The 22,384-nt window shown below is 39.1% G+C and overlaps 1 protein-coding gene across 1 annotated transcript in view; it reads left to right on the top strand.

Annotated features, from left to right (window-relative positions):
- ITGA8 (integrin subunit alpha 8) overlaps positions 1-21,787 on the top strand; it is a 110,861-nt gene extending 89,074 nt beyond the window's left edge. The window contains exons 26-29 of the mRNA XM_026067676.1: positions 840-953; positions 11,597-11,698; positions 20,147-20,269; positions 21,437-21,787. Coding sequence (XP_025923461.1) covers positions 840-953; positions 11,597-11,698; positions 20,147-20,269; positions 21,437-21,523 — 426 coding nt within the window. The 3' untranslated portion in view covers positions 21,524-21,787. The remainder of the gene's footprint in view (positions 1-839; positions 954-11,596; positions 11,699-20,146; positions 20,270-21,436) is intronic.
- Positions 21,788-22,384: the final 597 nt, after the last annotated feature.

Consider the following 22,384-nt stretch of genomic DNA (forward strand, 5'->3'; position numbering starts at 1 on the left):
AATATGAATCAATTAAAACCCCAGCCTTTTACCATTCACTTAAAACTCATTTGTATATGTACACCTATACATTTTTTCAGACCCACGACACGCTTTTAATTATTTGCCTACGACATCTGCCTTCCTTTCTATGACCCATACAACCCCATAATTTCTTTGATTACCTCATGAGACTCTCCTCATTCCCTTCAGTGGCTTCCAGTCAGCTTTTAACCTTCTTGATGACACTCTTCTGGCAGACTTTAACAGAATATATAGTTTTTACTTGCATTGCTTGGCTTTTGCCTTCAGTCCTGTGTATGAGCCAGAATCACTGCTCATCAGGAATGTTTCATGGACCACAAGCTTCAAATAGAGCAACCAATGAATCTCAGCAAATGTTCTGGCTGCTATAATGTAAATATCAGTAAGAAAACTGGGAGAGTCAGAAGAGGGGAAAGATTTAAGAGCATAAATACAGACTTTGAGGTTAGAGAACAGAAGAAAACCCTGTTGAAATGACAAATAGTTAGAGAAAATGCATATGCTTCAAAGATTGATAAGTACCTGGACATTTTAAGAGTTCTTCAAACCAGATTGTTGAAAGTTGTTACTTTTATTTTCATTGCTATAGGTAATTAGTTGTATTCATTGGTGGCACAAAAGAATCTCCCCCCGGTTTATAGTTCTCACAAAGACTCATGAGATATCTCTTATATATTTTATTAGATTAAATTATTGATTTCATGTGGCTTTACTCTTTAAGGGGAAGTGGATTGGTTTTGCTAATATAGAGCATTTGTAAGTGATTTCATAGATTTTTAAGACATAGGTATGACTTCCCTTTATTTTTTACACAGAACTGTACAAATGTGAAGTGTATCCTAATTTCCTGCACTGTGGGACAGCTGGAGAGAGGGAAGAGTGCAGCATTAAAAATCAGGTCCCGGCTGTGGGCCCAAACTTTCCTGCAGGTAATACATACAAAAATCTCTTTCTATACGCATAAACCCAAGCTTCTTGTATTTGAACAGCTATTTAAGGGTATAAATGACAAACTTAAAAGGCCCAAATGCAACTCCTTCTTGTCATCACTTTGAAAATAGCATCTCACTGGTTCTGCATGCACATCACATGCATGCTGCTTACTTCTCCTTCTCTCACTCTCTGTCAAATTCATGTCCTGAATCTTTCCTGAAAATTCAAATATGTTTTTTAAACACCTTTCCTGTTTTTGTCTCTACTTTCTTGGGCCCAAATCAATATTCTGTTAGGTCTCCATAATGTTCTCTGCACCCACATCTTCCCTGGTGAAAGATTTGTCTTGGAGCCAGGCAGCTGATGGTGTACACTGTGTGCCCAGCTTAAAAATCAATTGATATTAATTCTCTGTTAACCTAGGGAAAAGTAATATGTATCAGGCTCATATGACGTATAACATTCATGTGGAGTCAACCTGTGACTTGCCACTAAAAAAAAAGGGACAGTGCAGACCATAAAAACAATGAGCTTCTCATTGCAAATAGTCACATTTCCAGCTTCCCTGCTGTCCAGATTATATTCACACTGCATCAGGCAGTGGGATTGCACTGTGAGTTGTTACCTCTGCAGCTGGCCATGTGCCTGTAGTACTTTGGGGTTATCATGGACTTGTCTCTTTTTACAGTAATGGTATGCAGATTTGCCAGTGTTTTCTGAGATGTCCTGTTGAAAAAATCCTTTCCATGAATTATGCATAAGCTACTGAAAAGATAAATATATTGCAACTTGTCTTTGGAAATAAAAAAGTCCCATGACATATATTGAGATCTGAAATGTGCAACTTTCCAGACATACATTGCTGTAGCGCTTCTCTGAAAGATACGTTTTTCTTAAAACATTTTTAAGAACTGTGCATGGGAGATGGATGACAGAGTATCAGCACTCTGGGCTTGGATAAATATCTTTAACGCTGAGCAGTACATTGAGAAATTTATAATGCAGTTTGCTGTGTTACTAGGAAATAACTGCAGATCCTTTCTTGATCAAACTGATTGATTGCCTCCTTCCTTTTTCAAGGAATTCAGAATCCCCCATCTTTCTGCCTGGAATGCAAGAGCCTTCCTGTGTTCCTGGTAGCTGTGGGAGATTTACCCCCATAGTGCCTCTGACTCTAGCAAGAGAAGAATGGAGAATGCTCAGCTTACTACAGGAGTTTTAAATTTAGCTCCTTACGCCTTTTAAGTTAATCTCTCCCTGTCCTCAAATGTGAAAGTAGCTAAAAGAAATTCTGCCTCTCTTAACTTGCTTCCCTGGAGAAATGAGAAAGTAGATGGAAGGGTATTTTGCCTACATTGAATGCCAGGTGAACAGCTAACAGTCATGGCTCCAAATCCAGAATGGGCGCTTACTTGGGGGGGGCATGGATCTCTCCTAGTGTACTTAACTAGGTCAATGGGTACTGAAAGGGTGACTTGAACAGTCCTTTCTATCTGTCAAGACTTAAGGTCACATTCTGTGTTTCTTCTGCAACAGCTAATAGCACCACTAAGACCTAGAACTACATGCTTGAGAGATTGCTGTGATTGCTGTGATTCCTACCTGGCTCAGTAACAAAGGACCTACTTTTAGATACTAAGTGAATTAATTTCTGATTTGTCGTTCGTTTTCTTTCTATTAACAATCAGGATCACAACCAACTTTCATATCTACTCTTCAGTTCCCTTAACAGAAATATGGTGCTTTTAAGAAGAGTCATATTTAGCAACTACCACAGATGTGTTTCAGAGGTGAGGCTGGGTGTACAGCATTTGGGCTTGTTCACTGCATCATCTGCTAGTGGGAAAAAAAGACAGGCTTTTTGTCAAATTTAAACCTAAAAGCTTGACAGCTTGGATGTCTCTCTGTCCTTCTAAGTCTGGGTAACTGGGCTAGAGATCTTTTAGTGTAAGCTTTTGCAGAGGTCTTAGAGAAGTTTGCACAGAAAATACAGTATATGAGCATCTTTGTATTCACTGGAGAAACATACCTATAGGAAAATATAATGGGAAATTTATTCCAATTTTTTCAAATTCCAGTAAGAGACTGTTTGACCTTTGACCTCTGGACTCTGGCTAGTCCTTGTTAAGTTCAGTTAAAAACTGAACTCAATCAGGTCACCATTCCTAACCCACAGAGACAGCCAGAAAAGCAGAGAGCCAGAGAATCTTCATCCTTGCTGGAACAGCTAGCCGTAACTTTGACCACTGCAGTGTCCAAGCAGTGTCACAAGTGAACCTTCCCCATCTTCTTCACCAAGCAAAAGCTAAAGTTAGCTAACTACCTATTGGGAACTGGACCTGTAACATTCGGTATCCAACCAAGTTCTTCTGTTCATCATTCTGCTGGTGAAATACAATTATTTCTGTAAAGGGCTAAAGCTTTGTCTTGTGAAAAAACAAATGCATAAAACCCTTTACATAGATCCTAGACACCAAGTTTTTAGGCTGTTTACAGCTATTTTGGTGGCAGTTAGTCTCATTAGCTGGGAGTTAGTCTCAGTTAGTCAGGGAGTTTTTGTAAGTCCAGTTTAGCATATAACAAGAAATAGCAATTAGAGATTAAAGTTAAACAAATTAAACGAGAAATAGAGAGTGGTTCTCTGAATTTTGTGTTTGTGACAGAGGGTGTCTAACAGTTGGACCAAACTAGATACAGAAGAAGTGAACTCTGCTTTTCTTAGTGTTTCCTAATCAGATGGAATCTTTATCTAGAATATAAGCATTTGTCACCGTGACTTATTAGGTTCAGGATAAGGATAACAGCATGAAATTCAGTGGCATGTTTAATGCAAGAGCAGTGGGTCTCATCTTACTTAATTTTAGTCATCTAAAGTTAGATGCCAAGGCTGGTTGCCGACTGTGCAGTCAGTGGGAAGACAGAGCAGTATCTTGAGGATGTTTGATCCACCTGATTTGAAGCACCCTTCTCTGCCCTCCTCCAGATCTGGATGGTGGTGTAGGATCACAGCTGCACCTCACGACACAGTATGTGCAAGCACACCAGGCAATGCCAGTAAGGATGCTGCAGTCCCTTTGGCTCCTCCTTCCGCCTTAATAAACCCTGTTTACTATACCTGTGCCTCACTCCTCATATGGAGCTCAAGGCAGAGGTGGGACCTTGCACCAGCCTGTGGGCAGGGGGCAAGGATGAGCCATCCTGTAGGCTCCCTGGGTCAGAGACCTCATGGCAAATGCTCCTACAAACACATCTTTTGCTTACTCCACTGTCCCTACATACCCTTGCTATCAAACTAGCTTTTTTGTGGGCTGTGATAATTTTATCTGTTTTAGCATTTCTGCTTCCTTCAGATATCCTCAAAGTAACTTGCAAGCCATGTAAATGCTCAGAAAACTCCACTTAAGCAACAGGATTTTTTTCCAATTAAAAAAAAAGTAGTGCTCAGAGAACTGTTACATCCTCCCCCTTATGTCTAAAGAGCTGCTGGAAGAAGTAACCCCTGCTTCACATGCAAACTTATCTATTGGGAAAAGAGATAGAGGGAACAGTGTGATATGGGATCTGGTTGCCTTCCTCCCACTCACCTCAAAACAGTTCCCTTTTTCAGAGCCCCTTTTAAAATTAACAATTATACAGCCATCGCCATAAAAGACTGCAGAACATAATTAATCTCCTAAAAAGGGCATCATCTGCTCTTAGTAAGCCTGTAAACTTCTAGTTCCCAAGGTTATTCCAGGAATAAAGCAAAATGCAACCAAAAAAACTACTGCTGTTAGCTGGGCTGAACACTGCAGATTCAAGCTGAGGATTAAAATACGGTCAAAATAATCAGGTTGTGGTGATTCTGAACCAGGAAGCAGGGCTCAGGGGCCAGATTGAACCCCACAGTTATGATTCTGCATGGAAACTCGGAGGAAATTTTGCTCTCTCTATGGCAGCATCCCAAGCTCTTTTGTACATGTGATAAATGAACAGAATTTGTATATGCCAAAAAAGCAGGATAATGGTAACATGCAGCACTCCTCAGCTGTGTTACAATCTAAATGAAGATATGATGATCTGCAGAAGAAACTGCGCTTGTTAATAGCTAAGCACAAATTGTCATTGTGTACAGTATTTTCTCCTCATAGATATGCTAATGCAAACCTGATAAGAATTTGATATGATGTGATTAATATTAAGTTGAAATAATTCATGTTTTTTGTCGAGGTTATATGGATCAGCCTATACATTTTGTTGCCACAAAAGGTCACTCATGTATTGAGTGACTCCTTCCTCTTCTACTTAGTTTAACTGACAACAGCTGACCCCTTTGCCTCTTGACAGTTGTAATCTGTCACCTTGAAATCCGAACTCCCATAACAAATAGCAGTTACATGATGTGCAATGATTAGACATGTTTGAGTAAACAAAGCAGCCCAAATTTTCCAACCAACCAGTGAAGACAGAGACAGACATTGTGCAAAGGCCAAGAAGAATCACAGATTTTTTTGGATTAACTTCAAAGCCAGGCTGTAAATATGAACCCTATACTATAGCTGACTTTTGGATTCAAACTTGCTGATGTAGCAAATGATAGCCTGATTCATACAAAGAAGAAACAAGCTTACATGGTTATGTTACGTTATGTTCTATTAGGACTCCTTTATGCCTCCATTTGTCTAATCATGGTATGTCTGAGTCATCGGAGGGAGATCCAAGGGGATCTTGCCCAGTGTTCTTTGAACTCTCATGGGTGCTTTTTAATGGAAGACTAAGGAGTTGGGTAGTAAAACATTTGTTCTGAAAATGCATTCTAAATGATGAATTTGTACCATCTGTCTGACTTGTGACATTCTTCCAGACTCCAAGCTCTTTGGACACTTACAGCATGATGGAACTCGGCTCATTCTTGACTATTGTTTCAGCCTGTACTGAAAGTTTCTTACAGTGCTAATAAATCTCCTTCTGGGAGTGCCTGGGGAGGCAGTAATGCAGAAAAACCATGGAGGGGGTGCGAGGCTCCCAGGAGGTTTGAAGTTTATTTTATTTTATGTTAGCATTACTGAATATAATTTTATTGTTTCTCCCTTGGCTTTTGCACAGACCCAGATATGTGAATTTTGCACCTCTGACTGCATGAATTAGAATAGCTAGAAAGGAGAAAAATCTAGTTTAAATATGAGGAAGCTGAAAAGCAACAGAAACATGGCAGCCACTTTGTAAGTGGCTTTAGAGAACAAAGCTATATTTTGGCTTCTCTGTTAAGTATTTGACTTTTCAATACTTCTGAACAGTTACTGTTGCTGTTTCTTCTTAGATGCCTAAACATGGCACCAGATGCTTGATATAATAAAGGTAATGAGTGCTGGAACACCCACATCTTAGAGGCCTGTCCCCAGACTGGAATCCAAATCCTGAAACTAAGTACCTAGACTTCTTGTACAGCATACAGAGAGAATGAGGTACCTCAGACCAAGACAAACTGACTTGCACTAACCATCAGGGTGGTATGTGAAAGCTCTCCCCTATCAGGAGGATGGGCACCCAAGTCAGGGTTAACCAGGGATACAATCATAAATGCATTTTTTAACAAATTAATAGAAGAACAAACAGTTGTATAGCCTCTACTCTCTGCATTTATGTAAACTACTCTATTTGTTGGCAGTTGTTCAGGTTTTTGGAGGTGTGGGTCAAAGAAAGCAAGCTAATGAATTCCCAAAGCATGTATTTAAAAGGTAACACCGTATTGCTTACCTTCTCCTCTCTAAAGTGTGCCAGGCTCCAAAGGAAATGAAGGAAAATAAGTTTTAATCAAGCAGGGCAAGTATTGTTACAACTGCACTGAACTCTATATGCAACAGACATCAGTGCTGTGGGGAAAATTCCACTGCAGCACACAACTTCCAAAAGAGAAAGTACATGCCCTTCAGTTAGAACACCTTCACTGGGCTACATCTAACAAGATTAAAGTCTTTCAGAAGAATTAAACGATGCTGCATAGAGGTAGTGGAACTAAGTCGTTCTGGGGAGTCCTTCCAGTAGTTAAACTTTCAAACATGCAAAAAAATGATAACCTGTCACAATTCTTGCAGCTGCTAAAAACATTTTATTCCTCCTGTCCTCAAACTAGCTACACATGGGCCAGATTTACCATGCATTTTAGTCTTCCCTTTGACTAAGATGCCTCAAAATGCCTTGAAAATGCTTTGCTGAAGCTTCAGGTCTTTGCCTGAGCTTCCCTCAGAAATCATCAGCATTCTGTTGGAGCCTGGCGATCTCTCCTTCTAGATTTTCCAAGAGTTTTCTGCACTTCCCACATTATTTTGTCTCAACTGTACTTAGGAAAATACTGCATTGAATATTTATTGGAAATGCTTGCTTTTGTTGCCAGATGCTCCTGTGTCTCACAACTGTTAAAGAAAACAGAGGCTTCAGTTCAAAATCCTGTTTGTGAAACGCAAGCGTGTATATAGAGAGAAGCCTTAATAAATACACCAGCAGGGATCTACCACCCAAGCAACAGAGGGGGTGGCCAAGTTTTGCCTACTTGCTAGGATATTGGCAAACAGCTGCCTCAGCGATGTGTGCAAGAGCAGGCTCTGCTTGCTCTACTGCTATGGGAACTTCAAAAGACCAATGTAGCTTGAACTGGGCTCCCTACTGTTGGTCATTAGACACTGACATTCACAAAGGCCAAATTCCTCCTTCCCCTTACTCTGAGCCATAACTACATCCTCAGCTTGAATTGCAAACCACAGGTCCTGCTGCTCCAGTAAACACTGAATATTTAAACTTAAGCAATTTCAAAAATGACGTGGTAAAGAAATGCTGTTTCTCAAGAATGATTTGAGAATTATAAATATGGCTGTAGGAGAGACAGCTGCCTGTATCTAAGATGTTGGTACAAGTAAAAATCCTTTCTCCAACTGGTGCTGACCGCAGTCACCGTATGAAAGCCCTTTGCCACAACACATAATTCTGTGAATGCAGGAAAATACTCTCTAGTCTTCTGTATTCTCCATTCCAGTAAAGCAATGGAGATGTACAGCATTTCCAGGATCTTAATGATGGGCTGAGGAGAATTGACAGCTCTGGGCACAACCCAAGGCTATTAACGCCAGGCAAGATTAATCCACAGGAAGTGCCCTCCTCTGAGGTTCTTATTGCTGATATAAGCTGAAAATGAAATAAGCCATACACAAGTACATGAAAGGATTTCTTTTTCCATGGGTGTTGCATTTTCTTTGTAGGATGTTTCAAGAAAGTTAATGCTGCTTACTGTATCTTAGCAATCAAACTGTGTGAATTATCTTTCTATCATCATCTACTCCTTTAGTGAGAACATACTCTGCCCTCTTCATTACAGATTACTTTTAGATATCATATTCAGAATCCTGCCTAATGTGAATTGCTTAGAATTGAAATCAGAAAGCTTTTTCAGGGAGAGGGAGTTCTGAATTTCTGAGTGCAAATCCTTGTACAACTACAGAAACATGCCAGGGCTTTGCCTGAGATTTCTAATGCTGTGGAATAAAAGATAAAGAATAGTTTGAGTTTGAAAATGGAAAATAATTAGTGTCATAAAAAAGATTATTTTTCTGAAGACCATCTCATAGATGTTAAGTACCATGAAAGTGTATAAAAATTATCTTTGTTTGTCAAGTCTAGTATTAAATCTGTCTAATTTTTTATTTCAAACACTACTGATAGAAAATGTAGTCCCCTTTTATTAGAAGCTATCTATGTTAAGGAGCTTATTTAACTATCCTTGTGTAAGTCACTTAAGGCAGTTTTCTTGATATTGCTCATTCCTAACATTGGCCCAAAGGAGAGGTTAAATGTTTTGATATTAAGCATTCGGCTGCTCTCAATATTTTAAAAGAACAAGGTTATGGCATAGACAAATGAATTTCAGAAGGCAATAAATATGCTGGCTTCATATCACCAATAAACACTCTCATGTATTCAAAAAGAAAGCTCTTTGTTTAAAAAGAAGACAGAAGGGACAAGGCAAATAGCAAGATCACAACCCTAGACTTCAGGAGAGCAGACTTTGGCCTGTTTGGGGATCTCCTTGGAAGAATCCCAATGCAGACAGTTGTGGAGAAAAGAAGGGTCCAGGAGAGCTGATTGATTTTCAAGGATCACCTTCTCCAAGCTCAAGAATGGTCTGTCCTGATGAGCAGGAAAAAGAGCAAGGTAGCAGGTGGCCCATTTACCCTCAGTAGAGGAGGATCAGGTTAGGGAACACATAACAAATTGGTTATGCACAAGTCCATGGGACCTGATAGGATGCACCCACAAGTGCTAAGGCCACTGGCCAATGTCATTGTGAGACTGCTCTTGATAATCTTTGAAAGGTCATGGCAATCGGGGAGGTTCCTGAGGCCTAGAAGAAAGCAAATATCTTGGCATATCTTCAAGACGGGCAAGAAGGAGGATCCAGGAAAATGCCAGTCAACCTTACTTCAATCCCTAGGAGGGCGATGGAGAAAATAATCCTGGAAGCCATTTCTAAATGTATTAAGGACAAGAAGGTGACTGGGAGTAGTCATCATGGAGTTAAGAAGGGGAAATCAAGCTTGACCGACTTGATAGCATTCTATGATGAAATGACTGGCTCAGCAGATGACAGGAGAGAAGTGGATTTTGTGTATCTTGACTTTAGCAAGGCTTTTGACACTGTCTCCCATAACATATTCATAGACAAACTGTTGAAGTGTAGGCTAGATATGTGGACAATGAGGTGGATTGAAAATTGGCTGTACTATGTCACATAGATTGAAAATTGGAACTTGACTGACTGGAGAGCAGTTTTGCAGAAAAGGCCCTGGGGGTCCTGGTGGACAACAAGTTGACCATGAGCCAGCAATGCACCCTTGTTAAAGAAAGCCAGCAGCATCCCAGGCTGCATTAGGAAGGGCGTCACAAGCAGGTCAAGGGAGGTGATCCTTCCCCTTTGCTAAGCACTTGTGAGACCACATCTGGGATGCTGCAATCAGTTCTGGGGTCCCCAGTACAAGAGAGACATGGACATACTGGATTGAGAGCAGTGAATAGCCACAAAGATGTTTAAGGGACTGCAGCGTCTGTCATATAAGAAGAGGCCAAGAGAGCTGGGACTGTTTAGCCTGGAGAACAGAAACCTCAGGGAATTTTATCCATGTGTATAAATACCTCATAGGAGGGAGTAAAGAAGACAGAGCCAAACTCTTCTCAGTGGTATCCAGTGGCAGGACAAGAGGCAATGGGTACAAATTGGAATACAGGAAATTCCATTTAAAGATAAGAAAAAAATTTTTTACTGTGAGGATGGTCAAACACTGGAACAGGTTGCCCAAGAAAGTCATAAATTTTCCGTCCTTGGAGATACTCAAAACCCAACTGGACATGGTCCTGGGCAACCTCCTCTAGTTTACCCAGTTCTGAGCAGGGGAGTTGGACTAGATGATCTCCAGAGGTCTCTGCAGTCCCTAACATGCAGTTAGAGTGCAGGATCTTCTCTCTGTAATAAAATGCCATTCAGTGAAATTGAAAGATGCCAAATTCAGAGTGAACGGAAAGATTTACTTGATACCTGATGTACCTAGCCTTCAGAACTAATTCCATTAAGATACCATTGATTCCAGAGCTCAGGTTCCAAAATATGTATGTGAAAAATATTTGTATCCGTTGTAGTAAATATTACAGCCATTAAGATTCTTTTAAGTGACATGGACTTTCACATGTCAGGGTTTAAGCCAATTCATGATGGATTTAGGCAAATATTTTTCCAGTGGACATATTAGCTCATAGCTAGCATCTCCGAGCAGTTTGCACAATACAGGACATTATTGTCAAGGTAACAGGACATATTGGTCAGATGTAGTGTGTCAATTCCTATCTGGCTTCCAAATGAGCTGAAAGCACCAATGAAAACACACAGAATGAGCTACATGATGTAATCGTTTTTAGTCATTCTAAATCAGGGAAGGTAATACCTAATCTAATCATGCTGATAAATATAGGCAAGTTCAAATGAAAGACAGAGAGATACACATTGTTTTACGGGCACATCTTTGGTTTGTTAAAGTGCCTTAGTAGAGCTATGTAAATATTTTACCAGGCAGCCAGTTAAGCAGTGGCTACTCTACATTCCTATTGCAGTTGCACTGTGTAGTCAAAAGCAAGGTGAGTTGTTCTGGTTGTTTTGAACTCTACTGCAATAGGAAATCCATCACACTCTCTGATGGGAACGCACAGCCATTCCTTTGATAGCAACAAGGATTTCTACCAGGTTGGTGTCAGCGTGGGCCTGGAAGACTTCTCAAGAGACCTTTGCTTCATGTTGGGCTTGGTGAGCAGAAGCAAGGTTTTAAAACAGACACCCCATAAACCTCCCCTCTGCTTCGAACCCACCAGTCTCCTATTGCAAAGATAAATATGAGAAACAACTGAATGTGATCGACCCCTTGTTCCCTCCTCCGAATATGCAGTATTTTATTTCAGCTTTATGCTGTAGTATGTGTTTGTCTTGCAGTCCCAGGACTGCTGTACCCTTTACCAAAGAAACCATCTTTGCCTTAGGAAATCAGTTCTCTGTATGCAGCTTATTTCTCATAATGCTTTTAAGTATAAACATGTTTTTTTAATAATTTCTTTTTTTATGTAATTTCAGAGAAAAAATGATCACTATATTCTTTTTTCCAATGTGTCCTTTGAAGTTAAGAAGATGCCATATAAAGTGCAGCCAGCAAAGCTCCCTGAGGGAAGCATAGCAGTAAGTAACATGAAAAGGGTATCTTTGTGTGGAGTGCATGTCATTCTAATCATTCTGGTCACAACTGTTAAAGTGTTTATAGATGAAAATATTGAGATCGGTCTTTCTTGTGTTTCTGGTGTAAATTCCTGAAATAATATCTAAAGGAAATATCTTTATTGCTTTCTGTGGGAGCTGTTGGTATGTGATACCGGTTCCATTTTTAAGTAATTGCCTAGTCATCAACATGCAAACTGCTTTATTGCAATCAGGATGGATTTTTCACCCAGGGGAAAAAAAAAAAGCTTTGAAAACAAATGTATAATTAGCTTGTTTGGGGCAAAAAATCTGGAGAAAATCTTTGTGCAAAATTTAAAATCTTGTTTCTGTCAGGTTCAGTGATCTCACGCTTCTCCCAGTCAGCAGTTACCTCTTACCGGTTTTTGGGTTATCTATGGCATCCTCTCTCTTATCTATGTTAAGCGTTTCTGCTACCCTAATTTTCAGAAAGGTCTGTACACTTCTCTGGGGTTTCTACCTCACAGAGCATCAGGTACATGATATGAAAATACCCAGTAATCCCTACAGATGTGATAGTTGGATACCAAAGTCCATGCCTTATTTGTACACAGAGATTTTTATGGTCTTGGATTTTTATGAAAAATAAATCTTATAAAAATGTATCTTGGAGGCTCAAATTTGATTTAATTGTTTGCTAGTGCCAAAATATTGAGTTTGGAGAGTAATTTAAAGGAACTTGCCTCTTCTTGTGTTTAATATAATCGTTTAAATTCACTCTATTTTGTCCTTAATGATAGAAATAAGTGAAATTTTGATTATAGTATATGAGTCAGCTAAAACGTGGAGGCTTATTGATCTCATCTTTATTGAGATTTATCATTCATAGTCCTTCTTTTAAAAGGTAAGCTCAGTCCAAATTTTTCCAAATTAAATCCTGGGGCAAATACCTCATGTCAGTCTGTCAAGGGATAGTAGTAGGGAATAGGATACTTTTTTATCTGTAAAACCAACATAATAATACAGTTTGCATTGAATATATTTTAGAGAATACAGGCTATAAAGTTTTGTTTTGAACAAGCACAGACTGAATGGTTGATTGATGCTTGTGCTGGGAAGACACAAGGTGAAAAATCTTGGTCCCATAGGCTCGATGATAGAACTTCAACCTCTAACATCAGGAGAGCCGTGATTTCACCCAGAGAGATTTAATGGTTAATGCCGTGTTCATCCAAAAAGGTTCAAAGGCTCCAAGCTGACAGATATGTTCAGGCTCTTTTTTATAGTTTCTTGCAGCATGTGTTCCATAACAGAAACACATGTTGTGCAGAACTATATTGATAGTGGTGCCTTCATCTGGACTGAAGTGCTTTACCCCAGGTGATAGCCTGCTGCTCTCACAAGTGTCGGATGATCTACCAAATGATCAGATAAGCATTTTGTTCTCTTACTGTAGCCAGTATAATGCTTGTTATTTGGTGCAGATGATTTACAGCAAAATGTCTGTAATGGCAACTGTAAAATGTTGAAAAATGATAGTGCTTTTATGTCGTTTCATATCTGAACATGGCAGCGGATGTTTGCCAGCTCTACAGCTTGATGTGTTATATGCACAAGCGCTTTTGATGTTCCACTTGCAAGAAGAAAGTATTTGCTTGAAGCTGGGCAGCGTTTAATATTTTTGCTCCTTCTGAAAAAGATCAGTGGTTGCGTTTTAAAAGTTTCTAACAATTTATTTGGAAGTTCATGGTTTTCTTTGAGACAGTGCAAGGAGGGAAGAGGAATAAAGATTTTAATATTTCAAAATCAATTGTCAACAGCATATACTTCATAATTAACTAGCACCTTACAGTTTACATAGTTAATATAAGATATTCTAAAAGAATAGAGTGTATATGTCCTTCATTTAACTCATACAGAACTGGATTCCAATTATTCAGGCTTATACATGCATTTAATTTTAATGGTATGAATAATCTTGTTCACTTCAGTAGCGTAAGGAGTCAAGTATGTGCTTGAGGTCTCTATTTTCATCAGCATGGAATATAGGTCTACATCTTGAACACAGACAGATGATACATAGATGTGGGAAAGGCTACTGTAAATGTAAGGAAATGCTGAATATTTTATAAGTAAAACTTTAGAGTGAAATTGGCATTGATCAGAAAATTAGTTTGGAACTTAGTGGAGCTTAAATCAAAATTCACTGGAATCAATGGAAGTCTTTCCATTGATTTTGATAGACTTGGAATTGGAATTACAACTATATGTTGTACAGCTGGTTGGACTTTCTTGCTAACAGCTGTAACATTCAAAAGAAAATTGTCATTTTTCATAGCGATATTATGGTAAATAATACTTGATATATTATTTCACTTTGCACATGAAATTCTTTTTACTATAAAAAGTATAGAGTTAGAATAAACAGAAATTTGTTGTTTTGTAATTATATGATTCTTGAACCAGTTTGGGAATTTAATAAAATATGACTTCATTTCTTAAATGTTTGATGGGATCTTCAGAGGGGATGCCTTTAGCATAAATTGTTTGACCAGTTTCTGACAGTGGACAAAATTGGTTTCAGACTAGGGCTTATAACTCTTTTTAGCTATTACATGACAATGGGTACTTTTATTTTAAATGTGCTGATATTCCCTATGAAATATACTTGCACAAAACATTTGTAAAGTGTAAACATAAATGTCAATATTAATTATGACTCAAAGCTCAGGAGAGTTTTTTCATTCTGTTTTGGCCATTTTTCAAAACATACGAGAACATCATACTGTAAAAGTTGGATGAGAACATGTGGCAGTACTAAAGAATTACCTATAGTTTCTCAGTCTCCATAAGAAAAATGACCAAAGATTAGAGGCAACTCATCATGGACAGTAAAAGTAGTAGCATTAGAAAAATAATTAACTTAGCTACTGCTTCTTAAAGTAGCAGATAAAACAAAATTATGGAGAAGCTAAATTTTTTTTTAAGTTCATCTCTTAAAGAATGAGAGAAAAAATTGTAACTTTGTGAGGAGCTCACTAGCAGTCACTGCATTCCCACCAGCTGCGAGTTTGATGCTGGATGTTTACAACAGAAAACCTAATTCCCATCTATTCGCAAGGGCTTTCCAATGACTTGCTGCCTTCTGCACTATGCTGCCTTCCAGTGGAATTAAAAACAATTTTGAAAACATATTGAGGAGCACCAAAATCAGGAGCAAAATCCAAACTGTCCTGAAAGCAGTGGCAAAAAATTTGATTTACTTACAATGCACTTAACTGTGTCACACTAAAAAAAAGAAAAGACACCCCACCATTGAAATACTTTCATGAGCAGCAAGTGATTTTCATGGAATCACAATAATGATTCTGAAGTTAAGACTATTAGACAGTGTCCATTCTAAGACCAAATTGAATTTTATTTCTCATAGCAGACAAAGGCTCTGCCTGTAACTTTCTAGTTGGCTTCACCCTCATCTCATGCTTGAGCCAGACAGCATTTCTTATCACCCCTTTGCTTACCAAAGCTGTGACTGTTTCAGCAGTTTTTTTCAGCAACGCAAAAAGTCAAAAGTCAGATGGCTTCTCTCTTTGGTCTGTGAGGTGTGCTTTTCACCAGCCTGACAGAGAATTGTCCACTGTTTTCAGCATTCAGTGTAAGTCTTCTAGCCCTGAAAAGAGAGGAAAGCCAAAATGCATCTGAAGTACAGTGCCAAACATGCAATGCTTGTAAAAATCCCACTTCTTCTTATTGACCACCTTAGATGAAAATAGATAAATCCCCTCAAAACATACCCTGGCTCTGATCCCATAGTACTAAACCTACCACATGGAGAAAAGCAGAAATCCAAGCTGAATAATGCAAACTTGTTTTAAATCAAAATCATATGTAAAACTGTTGTGGCCAGCATGGAGTGGGGTGGGGGGGGGCAGACAGTCTTCTGTGGAAATGGTGAAATGAGGCAGGCAAAGCTAAGGCGATGCTTTGTTTCTTTCTTCCCCTCCAGCTTTTGCCTCAGCTGTGTGGGTGTTCAGGACTTGCAATGTCAAACTGTTCACCAGGAATTGTGTTAGTAGCCCTGCAAGTCTTTGTAAGGAGTATAAAAGGCAGCAGCCCAGGGGCGTTATGTTCTACTGTTAATGCACACAGACAGGAGTGAGACTGACCGCTAGGTATAATCTTCTCTTCAGAGAGGAAATAATCACAAGCACATCTTAGCTCTTAGCCCAACCCTTCCCTTGCTTTCGAAAATCTAAGACAAAGAAGGATTCACTGGAAAAGGCTGTGGGTGGGACAAAATGATTTTAAGATGCAAATAATTCCCTTAGCTATTGATGCCTGCCTCTGGCCTCCCTCCTGCTACAAGAGAAGAGTAATTGGGCAGCATTCTGCTTCATACAAAATAGAATTCACTTATGCTGTCTGTTTTACTCATCACTGATAATCTAAGGATCGTAAGCATGATACTCTGCCTTGCCGTAAGATTAAGGTTTCTTGTTTATATTTCAACATTTGTCAAGTTACAGCTGAGCTATTGAAATGACTCTGTAAATTTCACACTAATTTCTGTAAAGACAGAATGGTATAAGAAAGATAGGAGAGAGGATTACAGGCCCATGCAGTACAGGCAGGGTGGGGACTGCTACACCATTCACTACTGGTGACAGTATGTGCTCAGGAAGACCCTATCTGGATTGCACAGGCTAATAGATTCTCTATAAGTATCACAAGAAGAACTAGATTGCCTTACAGCTTACACAGTCTAAGACAAAAGAAAACACAACCAGTAAACGCAGCAAATACATCTAAGAAGTGGTATATAAAAGGAGGTATGGTGTGACTACATAGGTGTTTCAGGTTGCATAAACTAGCTACCAGCCTTATTCAAAGCCTAATGAAATTCACTGTCCCTAATGAAATGTGCTGATTTCAGCAGGATCTCAAACATGTTTTGAAGTCTGGACTGACCCCACCTAATTCAGAGCAGTTAACAAAAGCATGTAAGTTAGGAGCCTATTTGCTATATTCTTTTGCAATCAGTAGGTGGCCCTTTGGACAGTTCAGATCCTAGACAACACCAGACAGCAACTTAGTTTACACATGTCCATCTGCTGAGTAGGGAGAAGTGAGAGCACTGGTGTTGGTAAATTGGATGAATGTGGACTTGGTACCCAAGGAGACAACCATGGTTCAGTCAAATATTATCCTAAGAAAAATCTGTAAGCAAAGAATCCTTCCTACAAAGCTACTCACCTGCTCTGATCATTTCCATATGCAGAATGTACCATTTCAATAGACTATCCTTCTACCAACCCATTCATAATTGGCCAGTATCTTGCCACAGCCTTTTGTTCTGGTTTGCTTACATTGTAAAGTCCTGCCCAGAGCAGCTCTGTTGACTCCATTACCTGCTGTATTTATTTCAGCAACCTTATACCACTTAGGAATTTGACTCAAGGTATCAATACTAGAAATAGCTAAATTACATTTTTGCAAGTAAATGGGTTTTCTTTGTGGTTTGATCTTACTGTAAAATGGAGTCAGTCATTTCATCAGGCTTAAGAGGACAGAAAGCCCTGCTTGCATTCATTTTTTGCTGTTGTCTTCAAATATTTGTTAAGATGCCTGTAGTAACTGCTCTACATCCACAGCAACATGCTCTGATAAGTGACAGTTGCAGTGTTAGGACAGAAGTTCTTGTGAAGCTCAAACCTGACATCAGTATCTAAGGCACACAGCATAGGCTCTATGTTCATAGGTTCTGATCCTTTTCAGATAAAAAATGATAACTTCTTGTTTGTGGTACCACAGACTTTGCCAGCAGAGGAAGCATACAGTGTGGATGAGTTTTTTATCAGTCTCAGTTTTCTCTGTTTTGAGGCCCTTTGAATTTTTGTCAGCACTTCTCAACTCTTGTGCAATATGTGAACAGGTCTTCAAGGTGTGCCACAGAGCATTCATGAGGATTTTCAAGCAGCAGAAAAGAGATGCTCTTTGTTAGAAAGCTGAGCTCATTGCCTGCTACAGACTTCATGCAGCCCATCATGTCTGTGTCCCTTCCGATTTTCTTAGCCAGAAGAGCCTTTTACTAGAATTCATCTTTTCCCTTAACTGGCTTTTCTGTAGGAGGAATCACTGCAGGCAGTTCAACTGACCTTTTTCTCATTCTCTCTGCCCTTGCATTTTAATGCCAGATACAGTACCACTCTGAGACACAAGGAGAGCTGTTCAGAAATACTTTGTCCTTATTAAATGAACACTGCCATTGCTGAATCTAGTGATACAGAGAGCCTACAAAATTTTGCAGTGCTTAAGAAGCATCCTGAAGAGCAGGCTGGGAGAAGGAATGGTATCACTGCAGTGGCATAGTTACTCACACTGACAAGATATCTGCTGGGACCCAAGGATGCGGTTCTGTGTTTTCTGACTCATTCTGTTTGCTTTGAAATAAAAATGTCTCTTGCTTTAATTGGCCAACTAATATTTGTTCTTTGTATATGCTGTATTTTTATTCTGTCTAAAAATGAATGAAGTCTTGCAGAGTAGTAGCTGTTTACAGCTGCCCTAGAAAAGTGTATTAGCTGAATGTGTTTGTTAGATCAATGATGATATGACCTACACTGCAAGCACTTAATCTCTCGGGTACAGGCCAATGTTGAAGTGTTAACACCATAAGGACTGGGCAGTCTCTCAGGATTTTCTGTGGAACCCACAATGTAAGCTTTGGTAGAAGAAAAGTGTCATCCACATCGAAATTTTGTTCTTAATTTCAATGATAATCTTGGCTCTGTGTCCCATAACAGTGAGGGACATGTTAAGAATACAGAAAGATCTGAACCTCAGTAGGCCTTACCCAGACTTGTCTCTTTGCAAGTGCTGTTTCAGAGTAGGGGACAGTAGGCTGCACAGATGAAGTGCGGATGAAGACTTCATAGGCAGGCTTCACTTTGCAGGCTTCACAGATGAAGTCCTTTGGAAAGGACTGTTCCGGAGTGTCTTCCAGTTAAGTGTGACAGTAGCTAGAAGAAAGCTCAGCTAGTGCTTACAGAAGGAAAAGTCTAGGAAAATGCTAACCATGAAAAAGAGTTACAGCAGATGGGGCTAGGTGTTGCAGAAAGGCAGAAATTTGCCATCTTCAGAAATGTATAGCAGAAAAGGGACAGAGAGACAGAAATGGAATTAAATTTGAATTGGACTACAGAGCTATGTCCAGTCTTCAATTCAGCATGCAGTTCCATGAAAAAACAAATCAGAATTACGCTAAATTTCAGGTATCAACCAGTGAGTTAATAGCAAAAACTGAGTAGAAATAGAATTTGCAGTGAGAGCAGGTCGGGGCTGAGCAATGGCCAGTAAACTTATTAAGAAGAGCAGATTTCCTAGCTGTACCTCGAGCACTAAAACAGGAAGATAACAGAAAACCCAGGAGAGAAATAACTTCCCAATCTAACAGAGAAGAAGAAAGTTTAGCCAAAAAAAAAAAAAGGGGGAAGGACATAATTGTGACTGAGCAAAACTCAAGCTCATTCCTTCCCACTTCGGAAGAGCAGGGAGATACCAAGTATAAATAAGTTTGATGAGGAGCCTTCCCAGCAGAGTCTGCGGGCGTAGAATGAATTTGGTACAAGGTGTGGAAGGGAGAGCAAGAGGGAGGTTACTTATTTGGATGACCCCAGAAGGAGAAAGCCAGCAGGGTTATTAATACTCTTTGTTAGGATGAAGGTCTAAAGAGATTGACTTTGCTAAGTCAGTTAGAACCTTTCATAACTTGGTGTTATCCACCCCTGTTGCTTTCTAGACCCTCAGACAATGAGAGATATGTTTTATGCTTACTTCCCATTTACGTGGCAGTCAGTATGCTTGGCTTCCTTTAAGAAGTATAATGTCATATTGTGCATTATGCTTCTACCACAAGGACAATGCATTCTGCTTGAGGAGTTTCATTTTTGGACTGCTTAGCTGAAACACAAGTCATGGAAAAAATATATACTGGTATGTCAGCAGAAGTTAAAATAAGAGTAATGTAGTTGGTATCTATTGTGGTTTGAATTAAGAGTTTGGGATGAAATCAACCATTGTTTCAGAGTAATTCTATTTAAGTAAATTATACTATTCTAGGCTGTACCACCATACGTGAGAAGAATTTTGCTCCCTGAATCTTCTTGAAGTATTTGTACAAATGTTCTCTTCTTGCTACGCTGTATTAAGTGAAAATGATTCTTATGTCTGATATGGCAAGTACTTTTGTATATGTGCAAATCCTATTTCTAGTAATTATCATGATCAAGAGGAAAGGAACTTGCAGTAAGTGAAGCCAACATGGGAGAAGTCCAAGCAATCTGTGTTTCTAATCTGCAAACTCTATTGAAGTGAATGCTTATAACCACTGTATTCTACTGTCAGATTTACTTGTTTATTTTTTGTTCATTTAATGTATTCTTTTCATTGCAGATCAGAACATCTGTCATTTGGTCCACTCCAAATGTCTCCTTTGTAATCCCTTTATGGGTTATAATACTAGCAATACTTCTTGGATTGCTGGTACTAGCTATGTTGACCTTAGCTTTATGGAAGGTAAGTTGTATTATTACTATTACTGTTGCCTTAATAAAACTGAAAAGATACTAACAGAGTTTCAGATGAGAAAAGGAAAGGTTGAAACTTTGTGATCTTTAACAGTTTGGAGCAAAAGCAACTATACACGTGTCTTCTTTGTTTTGGCATCTCTGACATGCTTGTGTCACTGACCTTTATACAGGGAACTTGTTTTCAAAGTCCTCCTTTATTATTAAAGTCTGGTTATAAATGGGCATACAGAGTTTGGCTCTGTTTCCCAAGACCTATGATCCTCTTTTTCAGGATGTTTAGGTTCATAAAGAAGTGACTCTAACTTTGTTTTCTCTGAATACTTCAGGAATTTCCAGTTTTTGTCAGCGTGTAATTACACTCCCAGCTTTGAGAATTCATTTTTAGAAGATTTCCTTTCATATTAGTGTGTCTGTATATCTCCTGTTTTTTAAGGTTTTTGGTTCTGTGTTGGTTGTTATACTCCCTTTATAAGTTTTAAGACAAGTTGTTGGAAACTGCTATAATATAGGGAGCTGACGTAGCTTTATGCCATCCATTCAGTCCTCATTAAAGAAAAAAAAAATTCTTAAGTTAGGCTGTGGTTCATCTGCCTTTAGTTGCTAAATGTTAAGGGTTAGCTATCCAGTCGATGCTAACTGTCCAGATTTCCTTTGTAGTCAGTTAATAAAAAGAGGGATCTCTAAAACATGGGAGGATGGGAGGAATTACCCTTTGGCAGTGCCCTCTGACCTCTGGTGAAGCATACATAACTAGTTTCAACCAGAAGGCTAACTTTTAGGCAGTTAAAGTTAGGTGAGACGAATCCCATCTTTAGTGACCTTTCTGAATAAGTGTCTGGCTGAACTGAAATCAACAGCTTCCTCGTTAGAGTCAGTCAATATCAGCATTCATATCAGCCTTTGTATCGCCTGCAAAGACAGCTTTCATACGAACTGATTTTTTACTATTCTTTGGAACTCAATCCCAAATTCCTTGCACCTAAAACTTTCTTTTTTCTAGGGAACAATTTGAATAGGAAATAAAAGGTTCACAGTCCGTCAGTTTTCCATAGACTGTACCAGACCTTTTAGGTTGAGAGAGTGAAGAATCAAACTGCAGCTGAGTTTCCTGTGGTTGTGATACCTCTGTTTTTTTGTTGTTTGCTTTCTGCAGTGTGGCTTCTTTGACAGAGCTAGACCTCCTCAAGATGACATGGCTGACAGGGAACAACTGACAAATAATAAGACTACTGATGCATAGAGGAAGACTGACAGCTCAAGTCAGAGTCCTACCTAAAAGGAGAAACATGATAAAGATGAAATGAAGGTTTTCTTCTACCAGTCTTCCTTTGTACTTACAAGTGACATGGTGTTGTAATCTGACCTATGCAACGTTCTGAGAATATGCCACATGATGGCCATCCTTGCCAAAAAAAGCAGCTTTATCACTGCCTTAAGAACATACTTACCACTGAGCAGAATGTTTTTACCATTTTCCAGACATTCTACATTTTAACAGATGCTTTTGAACATATGTGGTATACTGAGACGCTTCCAGAACAAGCCCAAGCCTTACAAGGACAGAATGCCTACATGGCTGTGTTGTCTAGAGGATGGAGTAGGACGAAACTTTTGAACACTACTGTATGCAGAATACCTTTGACACCTCCCTAAGGATAAGAACTTCTATGAAATTATGGCTCAGGGAGACAAGCAATATGTCAGTACTGTGAAAGTACTTCTGAAAAACAAAGGTAGTCTATAAAGAACTTTATAAATGGGGCACAATTATTTATTTTTCCACCTCTTCAGAATAAGTATCTGATGTAATCAACTTAGATTTTGAGAGAAGGAAGTCATAAAATAGAAATCATGTACTTACTTTGCATGTAAATAGAAAAGTGAACCCATTGTACACACTGAGCACATTTTTCTTGGCCACAAGGTGTTTTGCAAAGCAGAGGATTTATACAACATTTTACAAGACAAAGCATATGATAAACAAGTATGTATTGTATCTCTTTCAACCCAGAGTTGGCAGCCACACACCCACTTAAATAAATCCATACTCAGTAAAAAACAGTGGATAGGTCACCCTCTCATCCCATTGCTGGCAGCTGCT

Source organism: Apteryx rowi, unplaced genomic scaffold (genome assembly GCF_003343035.1).
Source record: "Apteryx rowi isolate R43461 unplaced genomic scaffold, aptRow1 scaffold_260, whole genome shotgun sequence".
NCBI lineage: Eukaryota > Metazoa > Chordata > Aves > Apterygiformes > Apterygidae > Apteryx > Apteryx rowi.